The sequence below is a fragment of the Pelobates fuscus genome, chromosome 1 (genome assembly GCF_036172605.1).
Source record: "Pelobates fuscus isolate aPelFus1 chromosome 1, aPelFus1.pri, whole genome shotgun sequence".
Taxonomy (NCBI): Eukaryota; Metazoa; Chordata; class Amphibia; order Anura; family Pelobatidae; genus Pelobates; species Pelobates fuscus.
Window position 1 is genome coordinate 285,964,228 of NC_086317.1, and position 27,552 is coordinate 285,991,779.

A 27,552-nucleotide genomic window follows, 5' to 3' on the forward strand; every position below is an offset into this window, starting at 1 on the left:
TGACTCGTGTTTCTGACTGCCTCTCTGCTATTTCCAACTGGGTGGCTGCTTACTTCCTTAAACTCAACCTGTCCAAAACAGAACTTCTAGTTTTTCCTCCCTCAAGTGCTGCTACTCCTGTGTCTGTCTCAATCCAAGTCAACGGCGCTACTATCACTTCTATCTCGCAAGCTCACTGCCTAGGGGTTCTTCTTGATTCTGACCTCTCTTTTACAACCCAAGTCCAATCGATAGCCAAATCCTGTCGCTTCCAACTCAAGAACATAGCGCGCATATGCCCATATCTAACGCCGGACGCAGCGAAGGTACTGGTTCATGCTGTTGTTCTCTCGCCTTGACTATTGCAACCCCCTTCTCACCGGTCTTACATGTTCCCAGCTTGCACCGCTGCAACCTATAATGAATGCGGCTGCGAGGCTTATTTTCCTGTCCGGTCGCACCTCCCACGCCCTGTCAGTCCCTGCATTGGCTTCCAGTTAGATATAGGTCCCAATTCAAAATTCTGGCGCTTGCTTACAAATCCCTACATAATGCTGCTCCAACATACCGATCCTCCCTCATACACAAGTATGTCCCGTCGAGACCCCTGCGCTCAGCCCAAGACCTACACCTATCCTCTGCCCGGATCCCCACCTCTGATGCTCGCCTTCAAGACTTCTCCAGGGCTGCACCTCTTCTGTGGAACTCCCTTACCTCCTCAATCAGACTTTCACCCAGCCTCCACTCCTTCAAAAAAATCTCTGAAAACTCACTTCTTCATTAAAGCGTATCAATTACACTGTCAGCAGGTTTCTCATCCCCCACCCCATGACTGCTTTCCTGCAACTGTCAAAAATGACATACCAAGCACTCAATAAATCCTTCTCTAACAAACAATTCAATTCCCCTACTTTAACCCTTTGTGTCACTATACCCCACTATACCCCTCTAGCATGTAAGCTCATCGAGCAGGGCCCTCAACCCCCTCTGTTCCTGTACGTCCAGTGGTCCGATCTCAATTATGTGTCTGTTAGTCCACCCATTGTACAGCGCTACAGAATTTGTTGGCGCTATATAAATAATAAAATAATAATAATAATACAGTTCTAGACTGCCCTTATGGGTGGCATCACTCTTGATATGCAAATGGTATAGGTTCTCTATGTATTGGCACAAGCGAGCAAAAATAGACCTGAGCGGGGACTAACCAAAAAAGCAGTTTCTCTAAGTTTTTGCCCATTCTCAGTTCCCTGTTTTTGTTGGAATGCATTTGATTAGGTTCTCCCTAAGGCAAAAGGGGTAATCCTAATGTGGACAGTGTCCTCACTGTGCTTAGAGAGGTATCAACACCTCACTGATAAAGCCCAACAAGATCATCCGTGGTTGTTATATCTTTTGTGCAGAGGACTTACCTGCATTTCGGTTCTGGACTACCATTATGGTTGGGTCAGTCTAATATGCAAATTATATAGCTTCTCTTTGTAATAGCACCAGTGAGAAAACAAAAAATTGAGGCTTGATGACAAGCTACTGAGTTTTTCTAAACTATTGCCCATTTTAAGAGTTCTCATATTCTGTTTTTGTTGCAATGCCTTTGCTTAGGATCTGCCTAAGCTAAAAGGGTAATGCAGAGGCCACTGTGCCTACAGAGGTATCAGCTGCACATTGGTGATGACGCCCAAACGATCATCTAGGATTACTGTATTTCTTGTGCATATAGGACTTGCCAGCATTTCGGTTCTGGACTGCCCTCTGGGATGAGTCTGATATGCAAATGGTATAGGTTCTCTTTGTAATTTAACTAGTGAAAGCAAAAACATTTTTGAGATCTGAGCAGAGACTAATCGAACGGCAAGTTACTGAGTTTCTGTAAGCTTTTGCCAGAGTTCTTAAATTCTCTGTTTTTGTTGCAAGACATTTAATCCAATGCTGTAAACTGGAGGTTGAGCATCAAAAAGTGACAGGAAAGAACAGTCTGAAATCATGAGTGAAAATATTGGTTAAAAATTGCCATAATCCTATATTGTGAGTATCAGTTTCAATGTGGCCACTGAAAGGGTGCACACGGAGCTTCTGCCAGTCACATTGTCTAGTGATGCCTCTAGGACCACGGTAGATGATCTTTGTGCTCTATCTGGTCTGACAGGAAGCTGCTCCATAGGACAAAGAAGATTATCTACCATGGTGTGCCACTCAGCAGCAGAAGGTAAGACCTACAAAAGAGAGGGTTTCACAGGGGGGGGGGGGGGGGGGAGGGTAAAGACCAAAAAGGCATTAGGGACAACGGGAAGTAAGAAATCAAGTGGGGTTAAGAAACACAATGGGCGTGTAAAAGACACAAGGTGGTGGAAGAAACACTATAAAGGGGTAAGACATTCAACTGATTGTTTTATTTTTTTCTCTTCTAAATCTCTAGTTGAAATATGTATTTTATATTCCAGTACATCTTGTACGCGGGCCGCGGCACATATACTTAGGGGCCAGGATGTAGCTAAGTACCTTTAGAGCACAACATATCGCCAGTCAAGGGTTTAAAAGTTGCATTAAGTAATCACAAAACATATTATATCATAGTGGTCCTGAGGTGGTGCCCAATGATATTAATAGGAATATTAAAGGGACACTATAGTCACCAAAACAATTGCAGCTTAATGAAGCAGTTTTGATATATAGATCATTCCCATGCAGTCTCACTGCTCTTCTGCCATTTAGGAGTTAATTCACTTTGTTTATGCTGCCCTAGTCACGCCATCCTGCATGTGACTTACACAGTCTTCCTAAACACTTCCTGTAAAGAGTTATCTAATATTGACACTTGATTTATTGCAAATTCGGTTTCATTTAGAAACTCCTGTATGTAATTAAAGTTACATTTACAGAGCAGGAGATGAAACGTTTAAAGTAAGTTACATCTGATTGAAAATGAAACCATTTTGTTTTCATGGAGGCAGAGTGTGGTTAGGGCTGCATAAACAGAAGCAAATCTAATTTAACTCCTAAATGCAAGTGAATGGAGAAGTAAAATGTCAGAAACATGATCTATACACAAACTGCGTCATTAACCTTAGGTTTAATTGGTGACTGTAGTGTCCCTTTAAGTAAACCATTATATTAGAGGGATTTTGGAACATTTTAGATCTACTATTATGTACACTATATTATCATCATAGGAAGAAATGTTAGCATGCAGAATGACAAATAAATATTTTTTTCTGATTTATAGTAATGACCATTGTACCACATCATTTCAGCTTTTAAAGGTGCAAGTGTGATTAAGAGAAAAAAAGAGAAAATAAAACCCTCAAATTGAAGCAGAGTCTAGAAACATTTAATAGAGGGTTTTCAAAGCAATTGAAATTAAAATAGAAGTATCAGATAGTAGAGGTAGCCATATTACAGCAGGCTTGGTAATGAGAAATCAGAGTAGTGCAGTCAAGTAGGGAATTAAAATTACACAGTCATGTTGCATTTGTAAACCAAACAGCATCTCAAGGGATGTTCCTATCCATTGCATAAATAATGTGTTGTCAGTAAAATTGGAGTTGATCCATCTATTTCTCGTTTTTGCTGTTGTGAGCCTAAAACGATTGTTGGAAGCATAATTGATAAAAACCTTCATATAGAAAATTTGTGAGGTTAACAAAAAACCACAACAGTTCCATGTTGGCACTTAGTCCAATAGATATAGCCTACGTATGTAAGTAACATGACTTTGGGCCTGCTGGAGAAACTATGTTATGGCCTAGGTTCATTAGAGAATACTTAAAGTGGCTCTGTCACTTCAAACTTACCTTTCTCCTAGTGTTTCCTCTCCTCTTGCTATATCAGAATCTGTTCTATTTCTCTTTAAAACATAAGACAACAAAGGCACTACTTTGTATTAAGTATTTTACCTACACTTGGCAATCTTCCAAAGGGTGAAGATTAAAAGGACACTATAATCACCAGAACAACTACAGCTTGATGTAGTTTTCTGGTGTCTATAGCCTATCCCTGCAGGCATTTTAATGTAAACACTGCCTTTTCAGAGAAAAGGTAGTGTTTACATTATTGCCTAGGTACACCTCTAGTTGTAGTCACTTAGACAGTCATTCGAGGTGCAGAAAAGTAGGTTTGGGCACACCCAGACATTATTGTGGAGTACAAAAATGTAGACATTTCGGAGCCAAAACATTGTCTACATTTTTGTACTCCACAATAAAGTATAAATATAAATTTGTTTTGGGGAACAGCATTAGGTTGAACAAATACACCTGTTGAACTGCAGCAAATAAACTACATAGTTTTGGTCTCATAAACTGGAATAAGAATCTAATTCGTGGATGAGAACCTGATTTTTACATTTGCCATTTGTCAGGAAACCTCCACAAAACTTGTTATCATGTCTATTCCCTGCTACAGTAATGTTCTACCTACTAAATAAACTACTGGGTGTGCCCAAACCTACTTTTTTGTTCCACTGTATTTGTCTGGGCTGGGACCCTGGATGTTTTGGAGCACCCAAGTGGGAGTACTCCCTGAAAAAATGTGTGTGCAAGGTCTTCTGAATATTCTATAAGCCACTGTAAGTGCTTCCTAGGTCAGTGCTGCACATTGTCTCTACGCTCTGCACGGAGACACTGAATACTCTCCATAGAGATGCATTGATTTAGTGTTTTGCGATGCATGCCCAATAGCCGCCCAATGTTTTTCTATGAGAAAGCATTGGATTGGCTTTATCATTAAAGTTGATGAACTCAGCCAAGAGAAAGAGCGGGTTGGGGGCAGTTGCAATGGGACCAGTAAAGGTGCTGGAAAAAAGATAAGTAAACTAAGTTTTTAAACTAAGGAGAGAGGGCTGTACACCTTAACTATACATTCCAAACTATAGGATACATGTTTGTATTCCTAATACTAGTGTTCCTTTAAGGAAAGCCTTTATAAAGATGGTCGAGCTTGTTGTAAGCCCCACCCTTTGTCTAGATTGTGAAGCATAGGACAAATACATAAGTCAAAGTAGCCTCTACTTTGTCTTATGTTTTAATGATAAATAGATCAGAAAATAGAAAAAAAGGGTTCTGAAAGAGAATTGGAAACAATAGGAGAAATGTACATTTGAGGTGACAGAACTACTTTAATGAACTATAATGAGAAATGTTACTTCATTCTAGTAGACATTTCTGTGGCTAGGTAATAGGTTTAAGATTTCTCTTTTAACTCAGTCATACAGAAAGGACCAGCCCTTAACTGCAGTGAAATTCACAAATTGCTGTAGGGAACAATACATATAGATTTTTTTTCTTTTGGAAAAACTTTGCCAGCTGTGCCAGAAACAAGTGGTTGAACACTTAAAATGATTCTATACTGGCATCTCACATAGAATTTATCAATAAACTTTTCAGCAAAAAGCTATAAAATACTATATTTTCTGCTTAACAACTTATTTTTCATCTACGAAAGAGGAAAACAGAACAAAAATAGAAAATCATTTGCAGTTATCTGTTGAAGTTATTTATACATTTTATTTCAAGCTCAAATATCTTATGTATATATGTTTTAGGAAATCTACATAGCTCTGACGGGAAACAAAATAAAATCATCACAGCTGTATAAAATATTAGTTAACTGTCAATAAATATATATTCGTTTTGGGGAACAGCATTAGGTTGAACAAATACACCTGTTGAACTGCAGCAAATAAACTACATAGTTTTGGTCTCATAAACTGGAATAAGAATCTAATTCGTGGATGAGAACCTGATTTTTACATTTGCCATTTGTCAGGAAACCTCCACAAAACTTGTTATGTCTATTCCCTGCTACAGTAATGTTCTATATGGCACAAACCACAGCAAAAGTGACAAAAGTTAAAAGCATAATTGAAAACATATTAAAATGAAAAGAGCATACATTGGATATAACATTGTGTCACCCTCATATATGTCATTATTTAACCAATATATGGGCTACTTTTGTGCACCAAAATGAATATACAGCCTATTATCCAGAAATAATAATAATAATAATAATATATATATATATATATATATATATATATATATATATATATATATACACAGAGCTACTGGGATAAAATGCAGATGGATTTTACATTTTGGTTTTCTCAAGATACATAAGGTGCAAATATGTCCTAAAAGGCATTTTTTTTTTCTCAAATAAATCTGCTGTGATACGACTTCATTTTACAACATGAAAATGGTATGGTTTATGTGCACTAGCTCTGAAAATACATCCAGAGCTTTAATACTCCAAGAAAGATTTCTTGTCTATTTGCATAAAGATAAAGCAGGAAATTATTTTATGAAATGGAGATTAGAATTTGTGCTAATAACTTGTTACCTGATTACACCAACGACTCACCTAGGAGATTCAGTGCATTATCAAAAATAACTATCAAAATCACTCTAAAGGGCAAATATCTCTATTACAAATAATAAAAAACAAGCTTTAGCATTGCAGTATTTATACTACTTTTTTAAGCCTGAAACAGCTGAAAAACTAAGCACTCTCTACAAAAATGGTTCTGAAAACAGTCATATCCAGTAAATTGATCCCTCCACCCTGCTACTCTAAGGGAAAGCCACTGAGGTTCTAGGAAAGCATATCAAGTATATAATTCACATATAAAATAAGGATTCTATTTTTCCTTTTAAAAAGGTACCATAGTCATACTGAAATATCTAGGTAAAGAGAGATTGTTTTTTTAATTTTAAAAGGGTTTTAAACTGGATTTTACTATTTATTACAATATAATTTTCTTAAATACAGTTTGGGCACGTTTTGGCTTCTTTATTCAGCCATTCCTAAGTATTTTATTTCCTAGTGTAAAAAAATAGCAGAAAAAAATAAAGGCATCTAAAGATATAGATAGTGTTTATCCAATAACAATATATTTTACATATTTTATACGAACTATGGCTACTGAACAGGTTTAGTAATGTGTTTTAATTCTGTATATTTTGATGAATAACTGTGCCAACACCAATTTATTCCTTGTAGAACTGTTTGATTTTTTTCAAATGAGGCCTATATTTATTTTTAATGGCTGCGGTTAATATTCATTTTATGGCTATTCTATTCATGATCAGGGTCATCTGCAGATTATATATATTATACAGAATTCAATTCACAATGGCTAAATTGGCAGAAGATATAACATGAAACGGAAATATGCAAAAATGTTCATCATGTGACACTGTCCAATATAACCAAGAAGAACTCAATCTGTGTAAAAATGCTTACAAGTCCACTTTAAGTTCCATATACACTACAATTTATTGTAGACATTATGATCTAATGATTCTTTGTTTTTGAGTTGGTCAAAATTTGTGTCTCTCTTGCCACGAAGTCTGGCCCCTCGGTTGTCATAGAGATATGTGAAACATTTCTGCTGTCAACACAAATCCTTCACTGGATGACACTGACTCAAGAACCTTGCTTAGCTGACCCCATCAATGGACCGATTTACATAGATAATGTTTAAGTGAAACTTGTGCAGTATCTTGGCAGGAGCAGAGGGGCCAGGCTTTAGATGTCAGGAAAGTCAAATTGCTTAAAAATCGTTTGCTAAAAAACAGGACAGCACACAAAAACTTGGTGCTCCCTAACCATTACAAAAAGCTGTGGTGGTTATGGTCCTTAAATATATTTGATAGGTTAGTGGTACCATGGCAAGCTTTTTGCCAGAGATTGGCATACTTCATTGCTAAATGCAGTCTGTACGAATACAGTTGCTAAAACAAGGAAAGCAATCTAGTCACCTGGGAGAAGGAATGCTTGGCAAATAAATTAGGCATGAGCTGATTAACTCAGGAGACTGCAATTTTCCCTGAGCAAATCTACAAGATGGGGCTTTATTATACCATCCCACCCTCCGTAAAACACAAGTTACTGAAGTGAATGCTAAGTTACAATGAACAAACAGTACTTTGGCTGATTCCATACATTAAATTATCTACAGTAACCTGTATGTCATGATACATTGGAAGAAAAATAAATATTAGTTTAAAGAAGTGATTTCCTTTTTAAGTTAACCATATGCTTATTGCTGTGAATTTTAAATACTTGTGGTAGTGTGGGTGGGTCGACAGCACACTGACCCTGTCAACATATTACTTGCTACAGTAATAGTGTAGAGTTTATCTATGCAAGCACCATTGCCTTGTTATTGATGAAAACTTGTAGGCACTCACAGATAATTTTGCCCAAGACTCGACAAGTACATTTTTTAAAATACATTTTTAATCAGCATCTTATATTATTTTTTTGTTTTGTTATTGTGCCTATTAGACCCTATCCAATTTACAGGACACAAACCTTTATGTACATGTTGAAATGTTTGCATTGTCCATATTTTATACCAATGACCTTTGTTACACTGCTTTCCTAAAGACTTATGATATTGTGTAATAACATCTGAGCATGTTTAAATGCTTCAAACACCAAAGTCTTTTAGAGAATTCATGGAGTGAATTATGAAAACTGAAGCAGACAATAGAGAGTATCAGTCAACTACTGTCTTCTAATATTCTTTTAAATCTGCATCGCAATGTGAGTGCATAGTTAGGACTTTTTTGTTTACCTTTTCTGAGATGGCTAATAATTATTCTTGCATTGGTTTTCTCAGGAAGCATCAGGCTATTTATAGTCTTATTAAACCTTATTTTCATTTTCAGTACATGAAACAACACTTATCAAAAACTAAAGCTCTATCAAATGTGATCAGCTCCATTAAAGCATACTTATTTTATACTTTTTGAGTCATGCTGGGGCATTTAATAATATGTCCATGATGTCAAGGGGTAGCCTAAGCACCCAAATCACTAGTAGTAGTTATAGTGGCTGGAGTACGTGGCGCCATCCCACAGTACCTGGGTCCCCCAGTGCCTGTCCTTATTCAGATGTCACTAAAGCGTTCACTCCTTCTTCTGCACTAGTGACATATATTCAGTTCATCTTTGGATGGATTAATTGCTGAGTCTATTATAGGACATTCTCTATCAGTTAATTCTGTTCAATAAGGGCTGAAATTGCCATATATCATGCAAAACAGGGAACTTCTTTTTTACCTAAGTCTGAAAAAGATAACAGATTTTGGGTGCCTAGAGGGCAGCCAGTTAAAACGGGTTTGACTACTCACCGTGGAATAGGGAATTTCTGGTACCATAACTACTACAACACACTGTAGTATTTATGGTGCTTAAACTGCCAATTTAATGATAACCCTTTCTCTGTCATAAGAATTAGTATTTGCAAACTCAATAACACATGGCAGCTCAATATCCAGTCTATTAAGGCATACAATCAGTTGTCTAGAACAGCATCTTTTCTAATGACACAAAAATACTTCTGTAGCAAAGCTAGCATTTTTAAAGAAACAAACCAAAAGAAAAGAAATAAAAACAAACAAAAGCAAAGCAAACACACACAGAAACCCCACAGAAGCAATTTCTAGTATGGTGATTGGTGTTCTATTAAACTAGATTACAGTGTACCGAAACTGTGAATTGAACCTTAAATCAAAGTTCTAAAATTCCTGCATGCACTACAGGTAGATGAAATGTATTTGATTGCTCATTGGACACTGTTTTTTAAAATGCATAATTTCTATGAATAAATACAATGTTATATTTTCGCTTACAGGGGCACTCTAAATAAGAATTAAGGAACTGCAGAGGAAAAGGCAAATAGACCAGGCACATAATCCTAACAATGGTACACCAGACATTACTGCTAAACCATCCTGGAATTTTTTTTAAACTCACTCTCAATAAAAATGTAAGCATAAACTATTATATAAACCATTTGGAACTTAAATCTTCATGTACAAAATGACCGAAAATATTAACTATTAACTAGTGCAGTGCATCAGTGTTTTTTTTTTTCTTTTTCCTTTTTTAATAACTAAGTATTATATGAAACTAATTTCACGCTCTGATTCATACAAGAAATTCTTGGATGAGACAGTACAAATATACTCTTCTACATCACTGATTCCTTCCACATTTTAGCCTCAAAACAAAGCTTGAGGGTTATTCCATTATTGTTTTTTACTAGGCCACTCACAGGTTTATAAGGACATAGCCCAATCTCTAAGTTTCAAGTGATATCAGGGTTTTCCACACAATAAACACTTGTCTGCCCCTTCTTTCTTCCATTTCATGGATATCTGCCTTGCCAAGGCTCAAGGCTTATATTTAAATATTAAGGAAATGTTTTGTAACAACACAAAGCCTCATTGGTCAGCACAGGAAATTAGCACAGCAGTCTGGGGCATTTCTTTCTTCTGTCCATCTCGAGAATGAGTGGTTCTTGGACTCCTACAAGAAAAATAAAACAAAAACAAAATAATAAATTAGTATCTGCTAATAAAAAAGCCATGACTTATTATTTCAATAAAACTACAACACACTTGACAGTTTTACAGAATTGCAATATCTGTACATTTATCAAACATCCATCCAACAATCCCGGCAGAGGTTGCAAAATTAAACTAAGCCAGGAATAAAGTCTCTGAGAAAAATATCTCCACAGAAAACGTTTATAATGTAATCCATTATTGACTCAACATATTATACAGACAGGGACGGAAAACTTACTTTTCACACTCAAAAGCTCCTTACTTATTGGTTACCTATAAGGAAGGGCCTTACTGAGTTTGAAACCTGTTAAGGTTTTTATTGTTCCTATTTTGTTCACAGGTTTAACGCTTTCATTGTAAAGCATGCATTATGTTGAGTTATATATCCTTTAATATGAATTGGGATGACAATATCCATAGAAGAGGTATTTTTTACATCCATGTTTCATGTTTCCTCCATATTTTTCTAGAAGATAGTTACCTTAAAACTGGAGCTAGCCTGACAGCCATCTCTTGTTTCACTGTATAGTTAAGGATCACTGCTAGATAATGGTTACCCTATATTAATATTGAATGTGAGTTATGGTTCTCTCTGCGTCTGAATCTGTTCATATTTTTTCTAGTGTTGCAGTTTTAATAAAACACATTAGGAAAAGTAGGGACTAATACTAGATATTGAGCAAGAAAGAAAATACATTATATATATATATATATATATATATATATATATATATATGGTGAGCGGCAAGGCAAGGAGTATATTCATTAACTGAAAACTGTACTCCTGATGGATATGTCCATAAAGTAATATGAATACTCTTTGAATTTTAAAGTATTAGTAATGCCACACATGTAAGAAATCTATTTTTTAAAATTCAAACATTTACTTACTATATTCCATCATTATCTGATGACTTTTGGTCCAATTAAGGACTGCAGGCACGAGCTGCTCTTGATGTGCTCTGGCAATCAAATTATTCTCACAGGGTATCAGTGAATTCAATGATGCACTATGAGAAGTCGCAAACGATACACAACACGTGCTTGGTGTGCATGTTCGTGAGCTAAATGACAGATCAGCTCACCGCTTTTAGAAATTCAGCTTATATGCACTTATTCACAATGAGCAGACACTCAATTCTGCCAACATCAGCATGCTAAATGTGTTGATGTGTTGATGTCTTGATCTGATTGAGTATGCCAGCCCGAAACTTACATTGAAGGCTCACTAAATTGGAGGGCTTGGGAGCGTGGCTGCAGGCCATGCATTCAAACCCTCTAATAAGATAAAAAACTTCAATAAGAGGAAGTTGTTATAGTGACAACAGTGTTTCTTTTAGATACTGGGGGCATAAAGGAACCAATAGAAAAAAAATTACAGGACAAAAAAAAAAAACAACAACCAAACATTTGACTTAACCCTTTTAGGATGGAGGAAATTGTACATGCTCTAATTGCACTTCTTTCATATCTTTTTTTAATATTTATTCTTTATTGACATATTTCAATTTTTTTTACAGATATATAAAAAAAATACAGACATCCATACAATACACATGGTTGATATGAATACATATTCACAGATTGCTTGATGATGTTTATAAAATTTCATTAAAATTTAAGCATTATTTCTGACCAAATTTCATTTATATTTTTAAGCGGCACTGTTATGCCGAACTTACCTTTCTTTAATCGATTCCTCTTCTCTCCCTCTGTCAGGATCTGTTCTTAATTTATTCCTGTCTGCTCTAGTTTTCTTTAAAACATAGGACAAAGTCCCTACTTTGTCTTATGGAGGTTTCCTACGCCTGACCATCTCTGACCAGCAGAGGAGCAAAGAGTGCTTTGTTTACGGTGATCAAAGCAATTTTCTCACAATTCTCACCTTTGGTCCGTGATCTTGCGATGCTTCCTGTCAGTATTCCCGAACGTCCTGTCACTTAGACAGAACGCCGGCGAAACTACCGAATTTCGTCCTAACAGAACGAGAACAGTTTCTCCATTTGTGTTCAGACACATTTAGGAGCTTTGTTCGTATTGGAATTTCATTCATATGAATGAAACTCCGATCCTATTCGTGCCGCGGCTGCATCCTGCAGCCACTTAGTAGATAGCTCCCTGATACCATGGGATTAAGGGAGTTATCTACCAAAAGGCTGAAAGACCTAAATTGGTCTTTCAGCCAAATGCACTTATACAAAGTAAAAGTTACTTAGTATTAGTTAATGCTGCCCCTACTCGCTATACCGCGAGTAGGGGCATGTCTATTAAACAGTAAGTAGGTACCATTTAAAAAAAAACCATGGAGAACAGATATTTGGACCCATTGTATGTGATGAAGGGTTAACATAAAGTGCAAATATTACTCTATTAATCCAGCCACATAATCCGTAACGTTCTAATGTAGCACCTATAAAGCTCCAGTTGACCCTGTTGAAGGCTTTCTCAGCATCGACCAACAGGGTCAACAGTGGAACCTTTTACCTAAAAGCATTATCTAAGATGTTTATAGTTCTATTAGAAGTTCTTCCAGGGATATAGCCTATTTGATCAGAATGGATAATAACTGGTAACACTTTCTTGATTCTTGCAGCTAAAATAGCAGCATAGAGTTTAATGTCAAAATTGATAAGGGATATAGCTCTATAATTCAGTACAACAGTGGTCATTTTTTCTTTTTTAAGATGGGTAAAATGTTTTCTCTGGTTACTTCCTCCGTGAAGGATCTGTCACGGCACAAGGGGCTATGATCGACGCCGATCAGAGACTTGCTTTTATTAGAAGTATCGGCGCAGCCACACTGATCAGGCTGCATATGAGCAGGGCGGTCGCGCCAAAAAGGGAAAAAAATAACTTACCTGGGTTGCGGTGGAGTGCCAGGAAGACGGGTCCCAGCCGGTGCGGCGTTCAAAGGGATGCCAGCCACCCAATCTTAATGTTAAAAGGCACACTGCCCACATTAAAGATGGCGCCGGTGTGCGCCTGACGTCACGATATCGACGCACACGCACGTTTTGGGGTCAAGGGCCATATAATAACCAATCACAGCACTGAGAGGTATATTTAAACTCATGTAATGCCTTTTCTCAGTGCCCTGTCGTGGTTTCCACTTGTTGGTAGTCAGAGAGCGCATTCTTGGTATTGTATTTCTGGTAATTGACTTTGGCTATTGTTTTTGACTTTCCCTACTTCTGGTATCCTTACCTATGCCTAGTTTTTTTGAATGTTGGGTCACATAGTAATCGTGACAGGATCCTACTTGGGTGGCATAATTAAAAGAGTTTGTTAGATATGGGGTTATTTGATTCTTGAAAAGCTTATAAAAAAAAACATTATTATAACTGTCTGGACCTGGGGTTTTCTACTTTTCTAAATTAGATATAGCCCAATTCACTTCTTCAATAGTTAGCTTTTTGTTTAAAGAAGATCGATATGGGCTATTTAGTCACCAAAACAACTAGCGGTGATTTGAGTTCATTTAGTATTCCAGTGATATGAGGTAATTAGTCACCAAAACAACTTTAGCTCAATGAAGCAGATTTTGTGTATATATCAAGCCTCTGAAGTCTCACAGTTGTGAAATCACTTTTGTTTTTGTCCATGCAGCCCTTGCCACAACTCCCCTAGAGCTGCATAAACAAAGTGATTTAACTAATAAATAGCAGAGAATTGAGCAGTGAGACTGCAAGAGCATAATCTATATGTTACAGTTAAAGTGAGAAATCAGTTAATGTGCACAGTACCTAGTTAATCTGCAGTTTAACTGATTTGCTCAGTTAAAGTGCAGAATGAAGAGTTTTCCGCACTTTATCTAGGTAATGTGCACATTAACTGCTTCCGTCTAGTTAAAGTGCAAAATGTTTGTTTCTTTCCCTCGGTAAAAGAAGAAATTATTTATTACAAAAATGTCCTTGCAGAACCTGTTTCACCCATTCAGTGCAGTCTCTGCAGAGTCGTTCACTTCTCATCTGAAGGCAGAAAGATTCTGTGTGAACCTGTCTCGATTCTTTTTGTGAGCAAGTTCCTTTCAATGCTTGTTGCTTCTCAGAGGGGGGCTAGCTACTAACAATGCTGCTCCGGAAGTCCGATAAATACTTCTCTCATTGAGGAGAATGAGACCAAGGAGAGGTCTGCTCATGGACCACTGATTCCGACAGTCTTCAAATATATGATGATATTGAGAACAGTGGAGAGCATCTGCTGGGATCATTTAAGGGTGTTGCTGCATAATGTGCAGGAAGCGCTCGCTCTCTTGTGGTGGTGGGGGCTCCTCGTTTCTTACCAGTTCGGGATAACTGTTTGAAGAGGTATGTGACTATGTGGTCCAGACAAGAACAGAACAGCAGCCTGTGCACACCATGGTGTCCTCCAGAGCTGTGAGCCCCTCAGAGAGATGGAGGACAGAATGATTTTTTTTTTGCACTTTAACGAGTGCCTAGTAGGTAATGCGCAGATTACCCAGGTAATGTGAGAAATAAAATCATTTTCTGCCCTTTAACTGATCGCCCTAGTTAATCTGCAGATTAACTAGGTAATGTGCAAATTAACTGATTTCTACACTTTAACTGTAACATATACAACAAAACTGCTTCATTAAATTAAAGTTGTTTTGGTGATTATAGTGTCCTTTTAAGTTTTAAACATGCCTGAAATGGTCAGAAATCTAGCTCTTCTGAATTGTTGACTAACTGTTCTGAGTCTGATAATTTAATCTTTATATGTCCTTTTAGTCCTTTCACACAAAAAAAGAATATTAACAAGAATTCTCTTAATCCTTTCCATTTAGTTAAATTAATTTTTTTTACTCATTTTGAGTCTGTAAATCTAATATAAAATGTTCTTATGATTGTGCTTTCATGCTTTTTGTGTATTACAAGTTTATGTATTGTATTGTAATTAATCCGCCTCTTACCGTATATACTCGAGTATAAGCCGAGTTTTTCAGCCCATTTTTTGGGCTGAAAAACCCCAACTCGGCTTATACTCGAGTCAAGATCTGTATTATGGCAATTTGCATTGCCATAATACAGACTGGGGGGAGAGGGGGCTGGCAGAGCTGTAACTTACCTGTTCTGCAGCTCCTGTCAGCTCTCTCCTCCTCCGCGCCGTCCGTTCAGCACCTCGGTCAGCTCCCAGTGTAAATCTCGCGAGAGCCGCGGCTCTCGCGAGACTTACACTGGGAGCTGACAGAGGGAGCTGCACGGACGGCGCAGAGGAGGAGAGAGCTGACAGGAGCTGCAGAACAGGTAAGTTACAGCTCTGCCAGCCCCCCTCTCCCCCCCACTGAACTGCCACTGGACCACCAGGGAAGGAGAGCCCCCCTCCCTGCCATATATCAAGCAGGGAGGGGGGACGAAAAAAAAATATATAAATAAAATAAGAAATATAATAAAAAAAAATAATAATAATAATAAAAAAAATAATAATAAAAAAAAAGGGGGTATAAGGACCACTGTGGGAGGGGGGGGGGGGGGGTATAAGGACCACTATGGGAGGGAGGGGGTGGGATAAGGACCACTATGGGAGGGAGGGGGGTATAAGGACCGCTATGGGAGGGAGGGGGGGGATAAGGACCACTATGGGAGGGAGGGGGGGTATAAGGACCGCTATGGGAGGGAGGGGGGGTATAAGGATCGCTATGGGAGGGAGGGGGGGTATAAGGACCGCTATGGGAGGGAGGGGGGTGGATAAGGACCACTATGGGAGGGAGGGGGTGGATAAGGACCACTATGGGAGGGAGGGGGGGGATAAGGACCACTATGGGAGGGAGGGGGGGGATAAGGACCACTATGGAAGGGAGGGGGGGATAAGGACCACTATCGGAGGGAGGGGGGTGGGATAAGGACCACTATGGGAGGGAGGGGGGGAGAAAAGGAACACTATGGGAGGGAGGGGGGATAAGGACCACTATGGGAGGGAGGGAGGGGGGGGATAAGGACCACTATGGGAGGGAGGGGGATAAGGACCATTATGGGAGGGAGGGGGGGATAAGGACCACTATGGGAGGGAGGGGGGGATAAGGACCACTATGGGAGGGAGGGGGGGATAAGGACCACTAGGGGAGGGGAGGGGGAAGTAAGGACCACTAGGGGAGGGGACGGGGAAGTAAGGACCACTAGGGGAGGGGAGGGTAAGGACCACTAGGGGAGGGGTGAGTCAGGACCACTGGGGGAGGGGGGTGAAGGAACACGGGGGTGGGGAGGTAAGGACCACTGAGGGAGGAGGAGGGGAGGTCAGGACATATGGGGGGGAGGCAAATATCCTTGCACCGGCCCTGCACACACTGCATTCATACACTGCATTCATACACACGCTGCACTCATACACACGCTGCACTCATACACACGCTGCACTCATACACACGCTGCACTCATACACACGCTGCACTCATACACACACACGCTGCACTCATACACACACTGCACTCATACACACACACGCTGCACTCATACACACACACGCTGCACTCATACGCACACACTGCATTCATTATACACACACTGTAAATAAATATTCAATTAATATATTTTTTTTAGGATCTAATTTTATTTAGAAATTTACCAGTAGCTGCTGCATTTCCCACCCTAGTCTTATACTCGAGTCAATAAGTTTTCCCAGTTTTTTGGGGAAAAATTAGGGGCCTCGGCTTATATTCGGGTCGGCTTATACTCGAGTATATACGGTACTTTCTTTTCCTATTACACTTCAAAATTCTGTTATAATCTAACAAATCATATCAAATTATGTGCATTAGTGAATTAATATGTGTTAGGGATCAACCGATATTTATTTTTTAGAGCAGATACCGATAATCTGTGAACTTTCAGGCCGATAGTCGATAACTTACCGATATTTTGTACATCTACCATTTTGAAAAAAGAAACTATTTCTAAAAGGTAAATGCGCAAAATATACATGCAATGTGTAGTGGATGCAGTGTGTTTAGACAGGGGAGCTGTGTGTGTTTGTGTAGTGTATGTGTAGTGGATGCAGTGTGTTTTGGGGGAGTGTGTATATAATGAATGCAGAGTGTGTTTGTGTAGTGTGTGTATAGTGAATGTAGTGTCCTGATGTAGGTGACTTGATACATAATACTTGTTATTACTGTGCAATAATAACACAATGCTTAGAATAAGGGATTAATTTACTAGTGAGTGTCACCGGCCGAGATAGGGCCGTATAGGCTGGTTGGTTTAGGTCTAGCGAAACTAAGTGATGTAATGAAATGTTGTTAGAAGGATACCCCTGCATGGGGTATATCTATCTATATCTATATATATATATAGATATACTTATGCAAAGCCCAAATGAGGGGTGGGTATGATGACATAATGCCGCCCACAGAGGGCCTAGTAATGCCACGTGTAAAGGCTTAGGACCTGAAACAAGACCAGTATAATCATATTTACTTACAACTTTAGCTATGTGCACAGTTTCAATCTGAGACTTATGAAGGAGATAATGAAACCACCCAAATAGATGCAGGTGGACCAAAGTGCTTAATGTGAGGTAAAGATAATGTAGTTGATGATGGAATTACAGTTACTCAAGGAGACTGCCTAATGAGGGCTTGAAGCATAGGTGCATTCTTGATAACAAGTAGCATAAAGAGGTAGTATGCAACCCCTGTAAGACAGATGAAATGGAAAATACTCAAAAGAGTTGCCGGAATAGGACGAGGTTGGTTGCCCACTGCCAGGCATATGAACAAACATGATAAATCTTAGTGAGGACTATGTGTAGGAAATATGCATATAAACCAGTGGGGGTGGGAAGGACCAATTGGGTCTAGCGTTACAGGATTGCTGCGGGATCTGTGTTGGGATTAATGCGGGTGATAGGTAGGATGTGAAACAGAAAAAGGTTGTGTAGTTGTGGAACATTTGTATAGGACTGAGTTATGTTTATGATGAGACCGTAGAGTTACTAATAAACATCAAGTGCATGAAATGTTGAACAGAATAGAGACCGTATGTAAACTCTTATACACTTAATATAATACCTACCCACTGATCCAAATAATCGTGTTGTCTGCAGACAGAGTCATAACGGGAACTGAGGCCCGTGCCTCTAGAATGCAACAGTGAGCGAAAAGGTTTAGTGATTTTGATGGCCATATACCAGAAATAAGAGTAGATACTGCATAAGGAACCTGAGTGGTTGAATGTAAAGTGCATGTATGCAAGTTTGTAAAATTCGATGTGCATGAGCCGCTGAATGTGGGCTGGATGGGGCCAGCAAACAAAGAAAACATTCAGTTATCGAATCGAATGCCTGCACCATGTGTTGGAGGCCTTAGAGGGCTACAGACTTTGCTGGCGCTATAGAAATAAAATAATAATAATATTAAACAAACTGTAAATTAGCATATCACCAGAAGAACTAGTGCAAGTGCATACAGTAGTTAACAGACATAATTAAGTCTGACAATTTTAAAGTACGATGTACTAGGCCTGTGCAGAGCCCAAAAATGGCTTAGAGAATGTAAGTGGTGATGGGCAGTGAAATAAGACAGATTATTATCAAGGCAGTACCATAAAGGCTAACAACATGTATAGGCTTAAATTTGGACCTGACATAAATTTGTCAGGGCCACATGTATAGGCCCACGTTTAGGCCTGACATCATTATGACCGACATAATATTAAGGTATGTTTGACTAGGCTCGTATGGAGCACAGAAAGGGCTAAATCAACATAGTACGGACAGTGTAGTGACGGACAGTGAAATAAAACAGATTATTAACAGGCAGTACCATAAATGCTAACCAGATATAGAGGCCCAAGTTTGGGTCTGACATAAATTTAGACAGTAAGTAGCAACACCTAGCCACATATTTACTAAACAATGTATGTCCAATAAGTGCTGGAATACCAAGAGGGCAACCGTAAAGAAACATTAAAATGTAGGGTGACGAAATGCATATGATACATTTTTATGAGTTTGAGGTTGTTTTAGTAAGAGGTTTTTTAGATATTTAGAAGATATTCCTCTTTAAAGAGGATAAGGATTTTTTTAAATTGTGTACAGAGAATGTGTATACAAGTTTATATTTCTATTTTCCTCAACCAAATGTATAGGCCAATACTCTGGCTGTAGTGCATATCTCCCAAGTGTCCCTATCCCTCTATCATAATTTCCTCTTTTCTAGAAGCTCCATATTGTTGGTGTGTCTGAATGTATAATGGAGCTCCACAACAATAATTTTCACAGTACTAAGTCAATAAATGTGCTTAGAACAAAAAAATGTATATCTTTTCATAGAGAATTGTTTCTAACCTAATTTTAGTTGCATAAATTGATATTACGAGGCAGCTGGCGGCAACGCTCAGATCTCGCGAGAGGAACCCGGCGGAGCTGCTGGCAAGAGCTCCGCCGGTCCTCTCCTGCCTCCCTCACTGCTAATCCCCGCGGCACGCCTATGTATTGAGACCGGCAGGGGAGATCTCAGGATCCCCCTGTCGGCTGATGCAGAGCCGGCGCTATCCAAACGCCGGCTCTGCTCTCAGCCTCCCTCCCCACCAACCCACAGGCAGTGAGGGAGGCAGGAGAGGACCGGCGGAGCTCTTGCCAGCAGCTCCGCCGGGTTCCTCTCGCGAGATCTGAGCGTTGCCGCGGTAACGCTCAGATCTCGCGAGAGTGAACTCTAGCCCTGCAGGCTAGAGTTCACTCACCACTGGACCACCAGGGAAGGATGGCAGAACAAGGATCCCCCCTCCCAGGCATACGGTAACAAGGGAGGGGGGATATTAACTGATCTGCCTCCACCTCCACTGGACCACCAGGGAATGTAGCAAGGAACAAGAATCCCCCCTCCCCACATAAAGTAAGAAGGGAGGGGGGATATTGAGTAATGTACCCCCACAATCACCCACACACATACAGCACCTACACACATAAAGCACCTACACACATACAGCACCTACAGACATACAGCACCCACAGACATACAAAGCACCCACACACAGCACGCACACACATACAGCACCCACAGACATACACAGCACCCACAGACATACACAGCACCTACACACATGCAGCACCCACAGACATACACAGAACCCACAGACATACAACACCTACAAACATACAGCACCCACAGACATACACAGCACCCACAGACATACACAGCACCCACAAACATACAGCACCCACAGACATACACAGCACCTACACACATACAGCACCCACAGACATACACAGCACCCACACACATACAGCACCCACAGACATACACAGCACCTACACACATACAGCACCCACAGACATACACAGCACCTACACACATACAGCACCCACAGACATACACAGCACATACACACAACACACATACAGCACCCACACACATACAGCACCCACACACATACACAGCACCAACACACATACAGCACCCACAGACATACACAGCACCTACACACATACAGCACCTACACACACACAGCACCCACACACATACACAGCACCCACACATACACAGCACCAACACACATACAGCAACCACAGACATACACAGCACATACACACATACAGTACCCACAGACATACAGCACCTACAGACATACAGCACCCACAGACATACACAGCACCTACACACATACAGCACCCACACATACAGCACCCTCACAAAAACACACAGAACCCTTACACACATTACACAAACAGCACCCTAACACACAGCACACAAACAGTACCCTCACAAACACAAACAGGACCCTAACAAACACACACAGCACACTACCAGTACCCTCACACACAGTACATTAACAGCACCCTCACAAGTGCACACACACACACACACAAACAGCACCCTCACACACAGTACATTAACAGCACCCTCACAAGCGCGCACACACAAACACCCTCACCCACATAGTACACTACCAGCACCCTCACACACACATCACACTAACAGCACACACACACACACACAGCAGTGTGTGTGTGTGTATATATATATACATATATATATATATATATATATATATATACATACATATATATACGCGGCGTGTGCTTGTGCTTTAGGGTGCCTATGCTGTTAATGTCACAATACTGTTTGGTTTTACTGCAATAAAACATACATATTTGTATTCAGAAATGTCTCAAGAGTAAAGCAGTAACCCCCATGTATAGGGTTTATGGTGGTTTGGAAAGTTACAGGGTCAAATATACGTCTTGTCTATTTATTTATTTTTTGCATAGAAATTTCACAGATCGATTTGCTGGGCCTAGGTTGCCTTTGAGACTGTATGGCAGCCAAGAAATGTAAGTTACCCCATCATGGCATACCATTTGAAAACGTAGACATCCCAGGGTATTCAAAATGGGGTATGCCCAGTCTTTTGTAGTAGCCAGTTGGGCATAAACGCTAGCCAAAGTTAGTGTTCATTTTTGTTGTTGCATTTTTCACATAAAAACTGTACTTCTACTGATAATATTATTGTCAGTATATAGTTTACTGCCCTGAAACACTCCTAGTTATGTTCGGTGATGTCTCCCGAGCGCCACGGTACCCCCCATGTATAGGTTTTATGGTTTTTTTTTTTTAAGTTACAGGGTCAAATATACGCCTGTCGATTTTTCGTTTTACACATTGAAAATTGGCAAAGCGATTTTCTGGGCCTATCTTGCCTTTGAGAGAGCATGGCAGCCTGGGTAATAACATTTCCACTATTATGACATACCATTTTCAAAAGTAGGCAACCCAGAGTATTTCAAATGGTGCTTTTTAAGATGTATGATCAAACCACTTGATCAGAAATGAAGGCCCCACATAGTGGTAATAGTTTTATTTGTGCTTTTCTCCACACATGAACTCACTTTTCACAGGACATTTCCTATTCCTGATTTGAGTTATTGCAACAAAGCCTCAGTATTTTTTTTGAACATTGTCTCCTGAATATAACACTACCCCCATGTACTGGATTTTCTGTTTTTTTGGGAAGTCACAGGGACAAATATATTAGATGTCCATTTCAAAGTTGGAAATTTGACAAAGTGATTTGCTGGGCCTATGTGGCTATTTAGAGAGCATGGCAGCCTGGGTAATAACATTTCCACCGTTATGGCATACCATTTTCAAAAGTAGGCAACCCAGAGTACAACAAATGGCAGACCTTGAGATGGTCAAGCCATTTTAACAGAAATAATAGGCCCATGTAGCAATTTCTACTTTTATTTTTGTCTTTTTAATCACATAAATTGCATTTTCACTAGAAATGTCATAATCCTGGTATTAGTTAGTGCACTAAAACCTCAGTATTTTGATTTTAACCCTGTCTTCTGAATATAACGGTACCCCCACGTATCATTATTTCAGATTCTTTCCGATAAGTACAGGGCGAAATATATTAGATGCCCTTTTAGCTTGTAATTTTGACAAAGTGATTTGCTGGGCCTAGGTGGCTATTTGGAGAGCATGGCAGCCTGGGTAATAACATTTCCACCATTATGGCATACCATTTTCAAAAGTAGGCAACCCAGAGTACAACAAATGGCAGACCTTGAGATGTTTTGTCTAGCCATTTTAACAGAAATGATAGGCCCATGTAGCAATTTCTACTTTTATTTTTGTCTTTTTTTTATATTCTTTATTTTTTGCATGCAGAATATAACAAGATGGCCTGTACCGCCACAACAACAGAAACAGGCGCAATGTGTGCATAATAAACAATTACATGGCAGATAGAGTCCAGCACTTTTATAAATTTAAGGCTATTGTGACCTTGGTGATGGGCTACGGGGGTTTCTGGTAGCGAGGTCTCCAGGGGCACAGGGTTGTACTAGTGAGTTGGGTATAACATGAGTGTTTCGTGTGAGACACATGTATGGGGTGCTCAGTGAGATTCCTTGTGTGGTTAGGCTGGTCTGCGTGTCAGAGCCCCTACGTGTATGAGTAGGTAAGTCCTCGTTCTAGGTAGAGGTAAATGTGTGGTCTATTCTCTGTTTGACTAGGGAGGAGGGGGTGCCTCTATTGCGGTCCTCGGTCCGGTCCCCTGTTAGTATGGGTTCATCGTGAGTCTTAATGGTGGGCCTTAAAGGAACATGACAGTAGGTAGTCATTTATGTGTGGTGGAGGAGCGTGGTCAAATTATAAAGGATAGCGGCAATAATAAAAAAACAAAAACAATAATAACAAGAACAATGACAGTTTGCGGTAATATAGATCGGAGTTCAGTACTTAGTGTAGTCAGTCTGTGGACCCGTTATGAAATGGCAAGTCCAGCCACTTGGGCGTTGTTTTTCAGGTTTCTCCTCTGGCATGCGGTTTGCGTTGTGCTGAGCGAGGAGTGAACTCCGGTACGGTGGAGGGGTTTATATCTGCCAGACCCGTCGTGGCTGACCTTACTGATCCATGCAGGCTCAGGTGTTGCATATGTTGTTCCAGTTCCTGGAAATTCGTCGCTTTGTATGTCGCACCCTGATGGGTGAAGGATAGGGCTCTCGGGAACCCCCATCGGTAAGGAATGTCCTTAGCCCGTAGTGACTGCAGTAGTGGCGGTAGGGTCTTGCGCCATGCGATGGTGCCTCTGGTGAGGTCTGGGTACAATGATAGGGTATACCCCTCGAACACCAGAGGAGAGTGTCCACGGGCTGCTGTACGGATCAAGATCTTGTCTTGCAACGTTTGAAACCGGATGATCAGGTCTGCCGTCGCCTTCGGAACATGCCCTCAGGCTTGATCGCCTTCGCTTGTTTCGGCGGCAGCAGGGTATTGAGCAGGCGTCTGATATAGTGCGGTAAGTCAATTGGATTCACTGAGTCTGGGATACCCCTTATTTTCAAGTTGGTCCGTCGCCTGCGTTCCTACAGGGCTTCTGTTCTGTCCGCCGTAGCTTTTTGTCTCTGTTGAAGCTCAGCCTGTGTGTGTTCCACAGCCGTGAGTCTGGAGTCTTGTGTGTCCGTCTTTACCTCTAGGAGGGTTATTTTTTGCATGGCTCCGTCTATGGCGTCTTTGTAGTGGGCCATGTCCGCCGCTATATTCGCTCTCAGTTCCGCGAGCATGTCCTTAACCCCTTAAGGACCAAACTTCTGGAATAAAAGGGAATCATGACGTGTCACACATGTCATGTGTCCTTAAGGGGTTAAGTTGGGCGGCTGTGACAGGGTCTCATGTAGCCGGTGGCGTGGCTTTAGGCACTGCTGGCTGATTGTTCGAGGCCCTCACCCCAGGGTTGTAAGAGAGATCTTCAGAGGAGTACGAGGATCCCTAGTCTCCCGACGCCATTTTGTCCCATGCTGGTCTTTGAGGGCCTCGCAGCATCTCGCCAATATCATGGCAGAAGGGGCCTCTATCCGCCCTTTGTTTTTTGTTTTTCCGACCCATTACACTCTCATGTAGTGGTGTGACAGCTTGGTGTCGGGTCCTGGCGCTTTTCTGTCGTTTTACCGCAGTTTTTTAGCTTGGTAGCTCGGAGCTCAGGGAAAGTGTGGCCGCTCCGTTCGGCTGCTAGCTCCGCCCCCCCCCCTTTTGTCTTTTTAATCACATAAATTGCATTTTCACTAGAAATGTCATAATCCTGGTATTAGTTAGTGCACTAAAACCTCAGTATTTTGATTTAACACTGTCTTCTGAATATAACAATACCTACATGTACAATGTTTCCAGGTGTTTAGTATATCACAGGAATAGTACAGTACCCCCACATACACTTTGATCTGAACGCAGAGAGAGGCAGATAGATCTTTGACTCAGATACTGTAGCATTAACCCTGTGATTAGTTTTTTGCTTTTTTTTGTGAAGGCACATTTCCATTACTAGTATTTTGAGTTGTTTGGTGTAGCCACTTTAGAATGGCTAACGTAAACATGGACAGGCCAAGGTCAGGGGAATCCAGAAGTCAGAGTAGTCAGTAAAACAAGCCAATGGGTCGGTACAGGCAGCTAACGAAGCATAGTCAGGACAAGCCGAGGTCAGGGAATCCAGGGAAATCAAGCAAACAAACTGCCAAAGTACCATACAGAGTGATTTAGTAGTTCAGCTCTGTATGGTAGACTTTGAAACAGTCTGTTATGCACAGGGCGGGTAGGGATGGACAGGAGGGGCAATAATAACTGGAGTCCTTTCGGACTCCTCTTTTCCAGCAAACACAGCATTTTCGTTGGGGTGACCTTTTGCAGGGTGTGGGGGGGATTCGGGAAGGGAAATGTTTGTTGAAAAGTCGTTGGACATCAGATTCGCATTCAGATATTGGTTGGCAAATAAATTGGTTTGCTCAACCAATAACTGAAATACTTCCTCTGACATGAACAAATCAAAATATTTTAGGGGCTCCCAAGCATCCACCATAACAGTGATGCCAGGGGTTGCCGTAAATGGGGGAATATCTGGGGCTGTCAGGTTTGGGGGCACCCAGTCTCCATCTGGCATTGGGCTTGCTGAGCGTCCTCTTGTTGGTGGTGGTGGGGCACCATCACTAGAGGAGTCAGTCATAGCCTCAATGTCAGAGGCAGTGATAGTGTCACTGTCTTGCAGAGTGTCACTATCACTGCCTGCCAGAATGGCGTACGCCTCCTCGGCCGAGTAGCGACATGCCATTCTAGGGGGGACTACTCAATAATTAATAAAAAAAATCTACGGTGGAAATTACAAAATTCCTACCTGCCTAACACCTTACTACCCACCCTCAAAAACCCCACAAAAAATAAAATAGCAGTTTAGGCTGCTGCGACCAGTACAGAAAGGGTTAATTTTTATTTTATTTTTTGTTTTTTTAATGAAAATAACCTCCCAAAAAAGTCAGCCTGATCAGAGAGCCCTCTGATCACAGTGATCACTGGTACAATACTGTACAGTACAGTGATCACGGCGATACTGTACAGTACAGTGATCACGGCCGCGGTGAAAGGGTTAAGGGAGATTTGGGTTACTGCGGCTGACAAAAGGTAAAAAAATAAATAAAATTTTTGACCCTAAATTATTTTTTTTTTTTTATATAATAGTACAAATGTACTAAAATCCCTAAACAGGCTGATCACAGTGTTAAATGCTGTGACCAGCACTGGAAGGGTTAAAAAAATATTATTATTTTTTTACTTTTTCTTTATTTTTTACAATTCTCTCTCCTACAGGGCTCTCCAGCAACGATCGCTCTGCCTCTCTCTCTCAGATCGAAGTGAGGTGAGGAGAGGGGCAGAGACAATGTGTCAGCCAGTGATTTAAAATCATTGACTGACACATTGTAACAGTGATCGCAGTGACTGGCTGTCACTGCAATCACAAACTGCAGATCACCACGGATTGGCCACAGGGGACCTGCCTGGGTTGCCAGGCAGGTCCCCCCACCGTGATCTGCAGTTTGGGAGGGATCGGGGACACATGGGTGGGCTTAAATGCAGCGGCGTGCTATGCCGCCGTGAAGGCGTTTAAGCCCATTACGTAACGGCGTGAACGGGTTAAAAAAGACTAAACATACCAAGCTATCTTTTACTTTTGTTTTTTACTTTAGTAGTTTTTAGCATAAATCTAAGAGATGCTGTGCTATCTGTTTAAATTAAAGATTAGATCTGTTATAGCCCCATCTAGTGGAAAATTAAAATCATACAATGATATTTTTAAGCCACTTTTTAGAAGTTGTTTATCAGTCACTAAACAACTAAATGTAATGAATTGTTAATTGGATTGCAACACACAACACACAAAACTAAATTAACTAATTTTGACAAAATGTTGCAATTCAGTTTTACATTCAATACAATTTGTGTTTAGTTAAAAAAACATCATTAAACTCAAATGGTACAGCTATACAAAAATGAAAATTACTACGGAATCTATCTGCTGATTCTTCAGAATGCTTTAAGATGAAAAAACAAAAATCACACAAAACCCTTTTATCTGTTTTCCAAATACTTTTGGCAACTGCTAACAAAGAGTTAATATAGACAAGGGAATCACTGTGTTCTGATTTTCAAATGGATTAGCGATTTGTCATTAAAGAGACACTATAGTCACCAGTCACTCAGACAGCCACTAGAGGCACTTCCTGTGTCGGTGCTGCACCGTCGTCGTTCTTGCTCTGCATGGAGGCACTGAACATTCCCCATAGGAATGTATTAATGCAATGCTTCTCTATCAGGAGATGCTGATTGACAGCACAGTGTTTTGCTGCATATACACAATAGACTCCCAATGCTTTCCTATGGGAAAGCATTGGATTAGATGAGATCATCAAGACTGAGGAACTCAACCATGGAGGCGGGGCCAGCCGTAGCG

General features: G+C 40.4%; 1 protein-coding gene across 1 annotated transcript in view; it reads right to left on the reverse strand.

Annotated features, from left to right (window-relative positions):
• Positions 1 to 9,524: 9,524 nt before the first annotated feature.
• The window catches only part of BBX (BBX high mobility group box domain containing), a 185,484-nt gene continuing 167,456 nt past the window's right edge, over positions 9,525 to 27,552 (reverse strand). Inside the window, exon 18 of the mRNA XM_063457468.1 lies at positions 9,525 to 10,298. Within this exon, the coding sequence (XP_063313538.1) occupies positions 10,214 to 10,298 (85 nt within the window). The 3' untranslated portion in view covers positions 9,525 to 10,213. The remainder of the gene's footprint in view (positions 10,299 to 27,552) is intronic.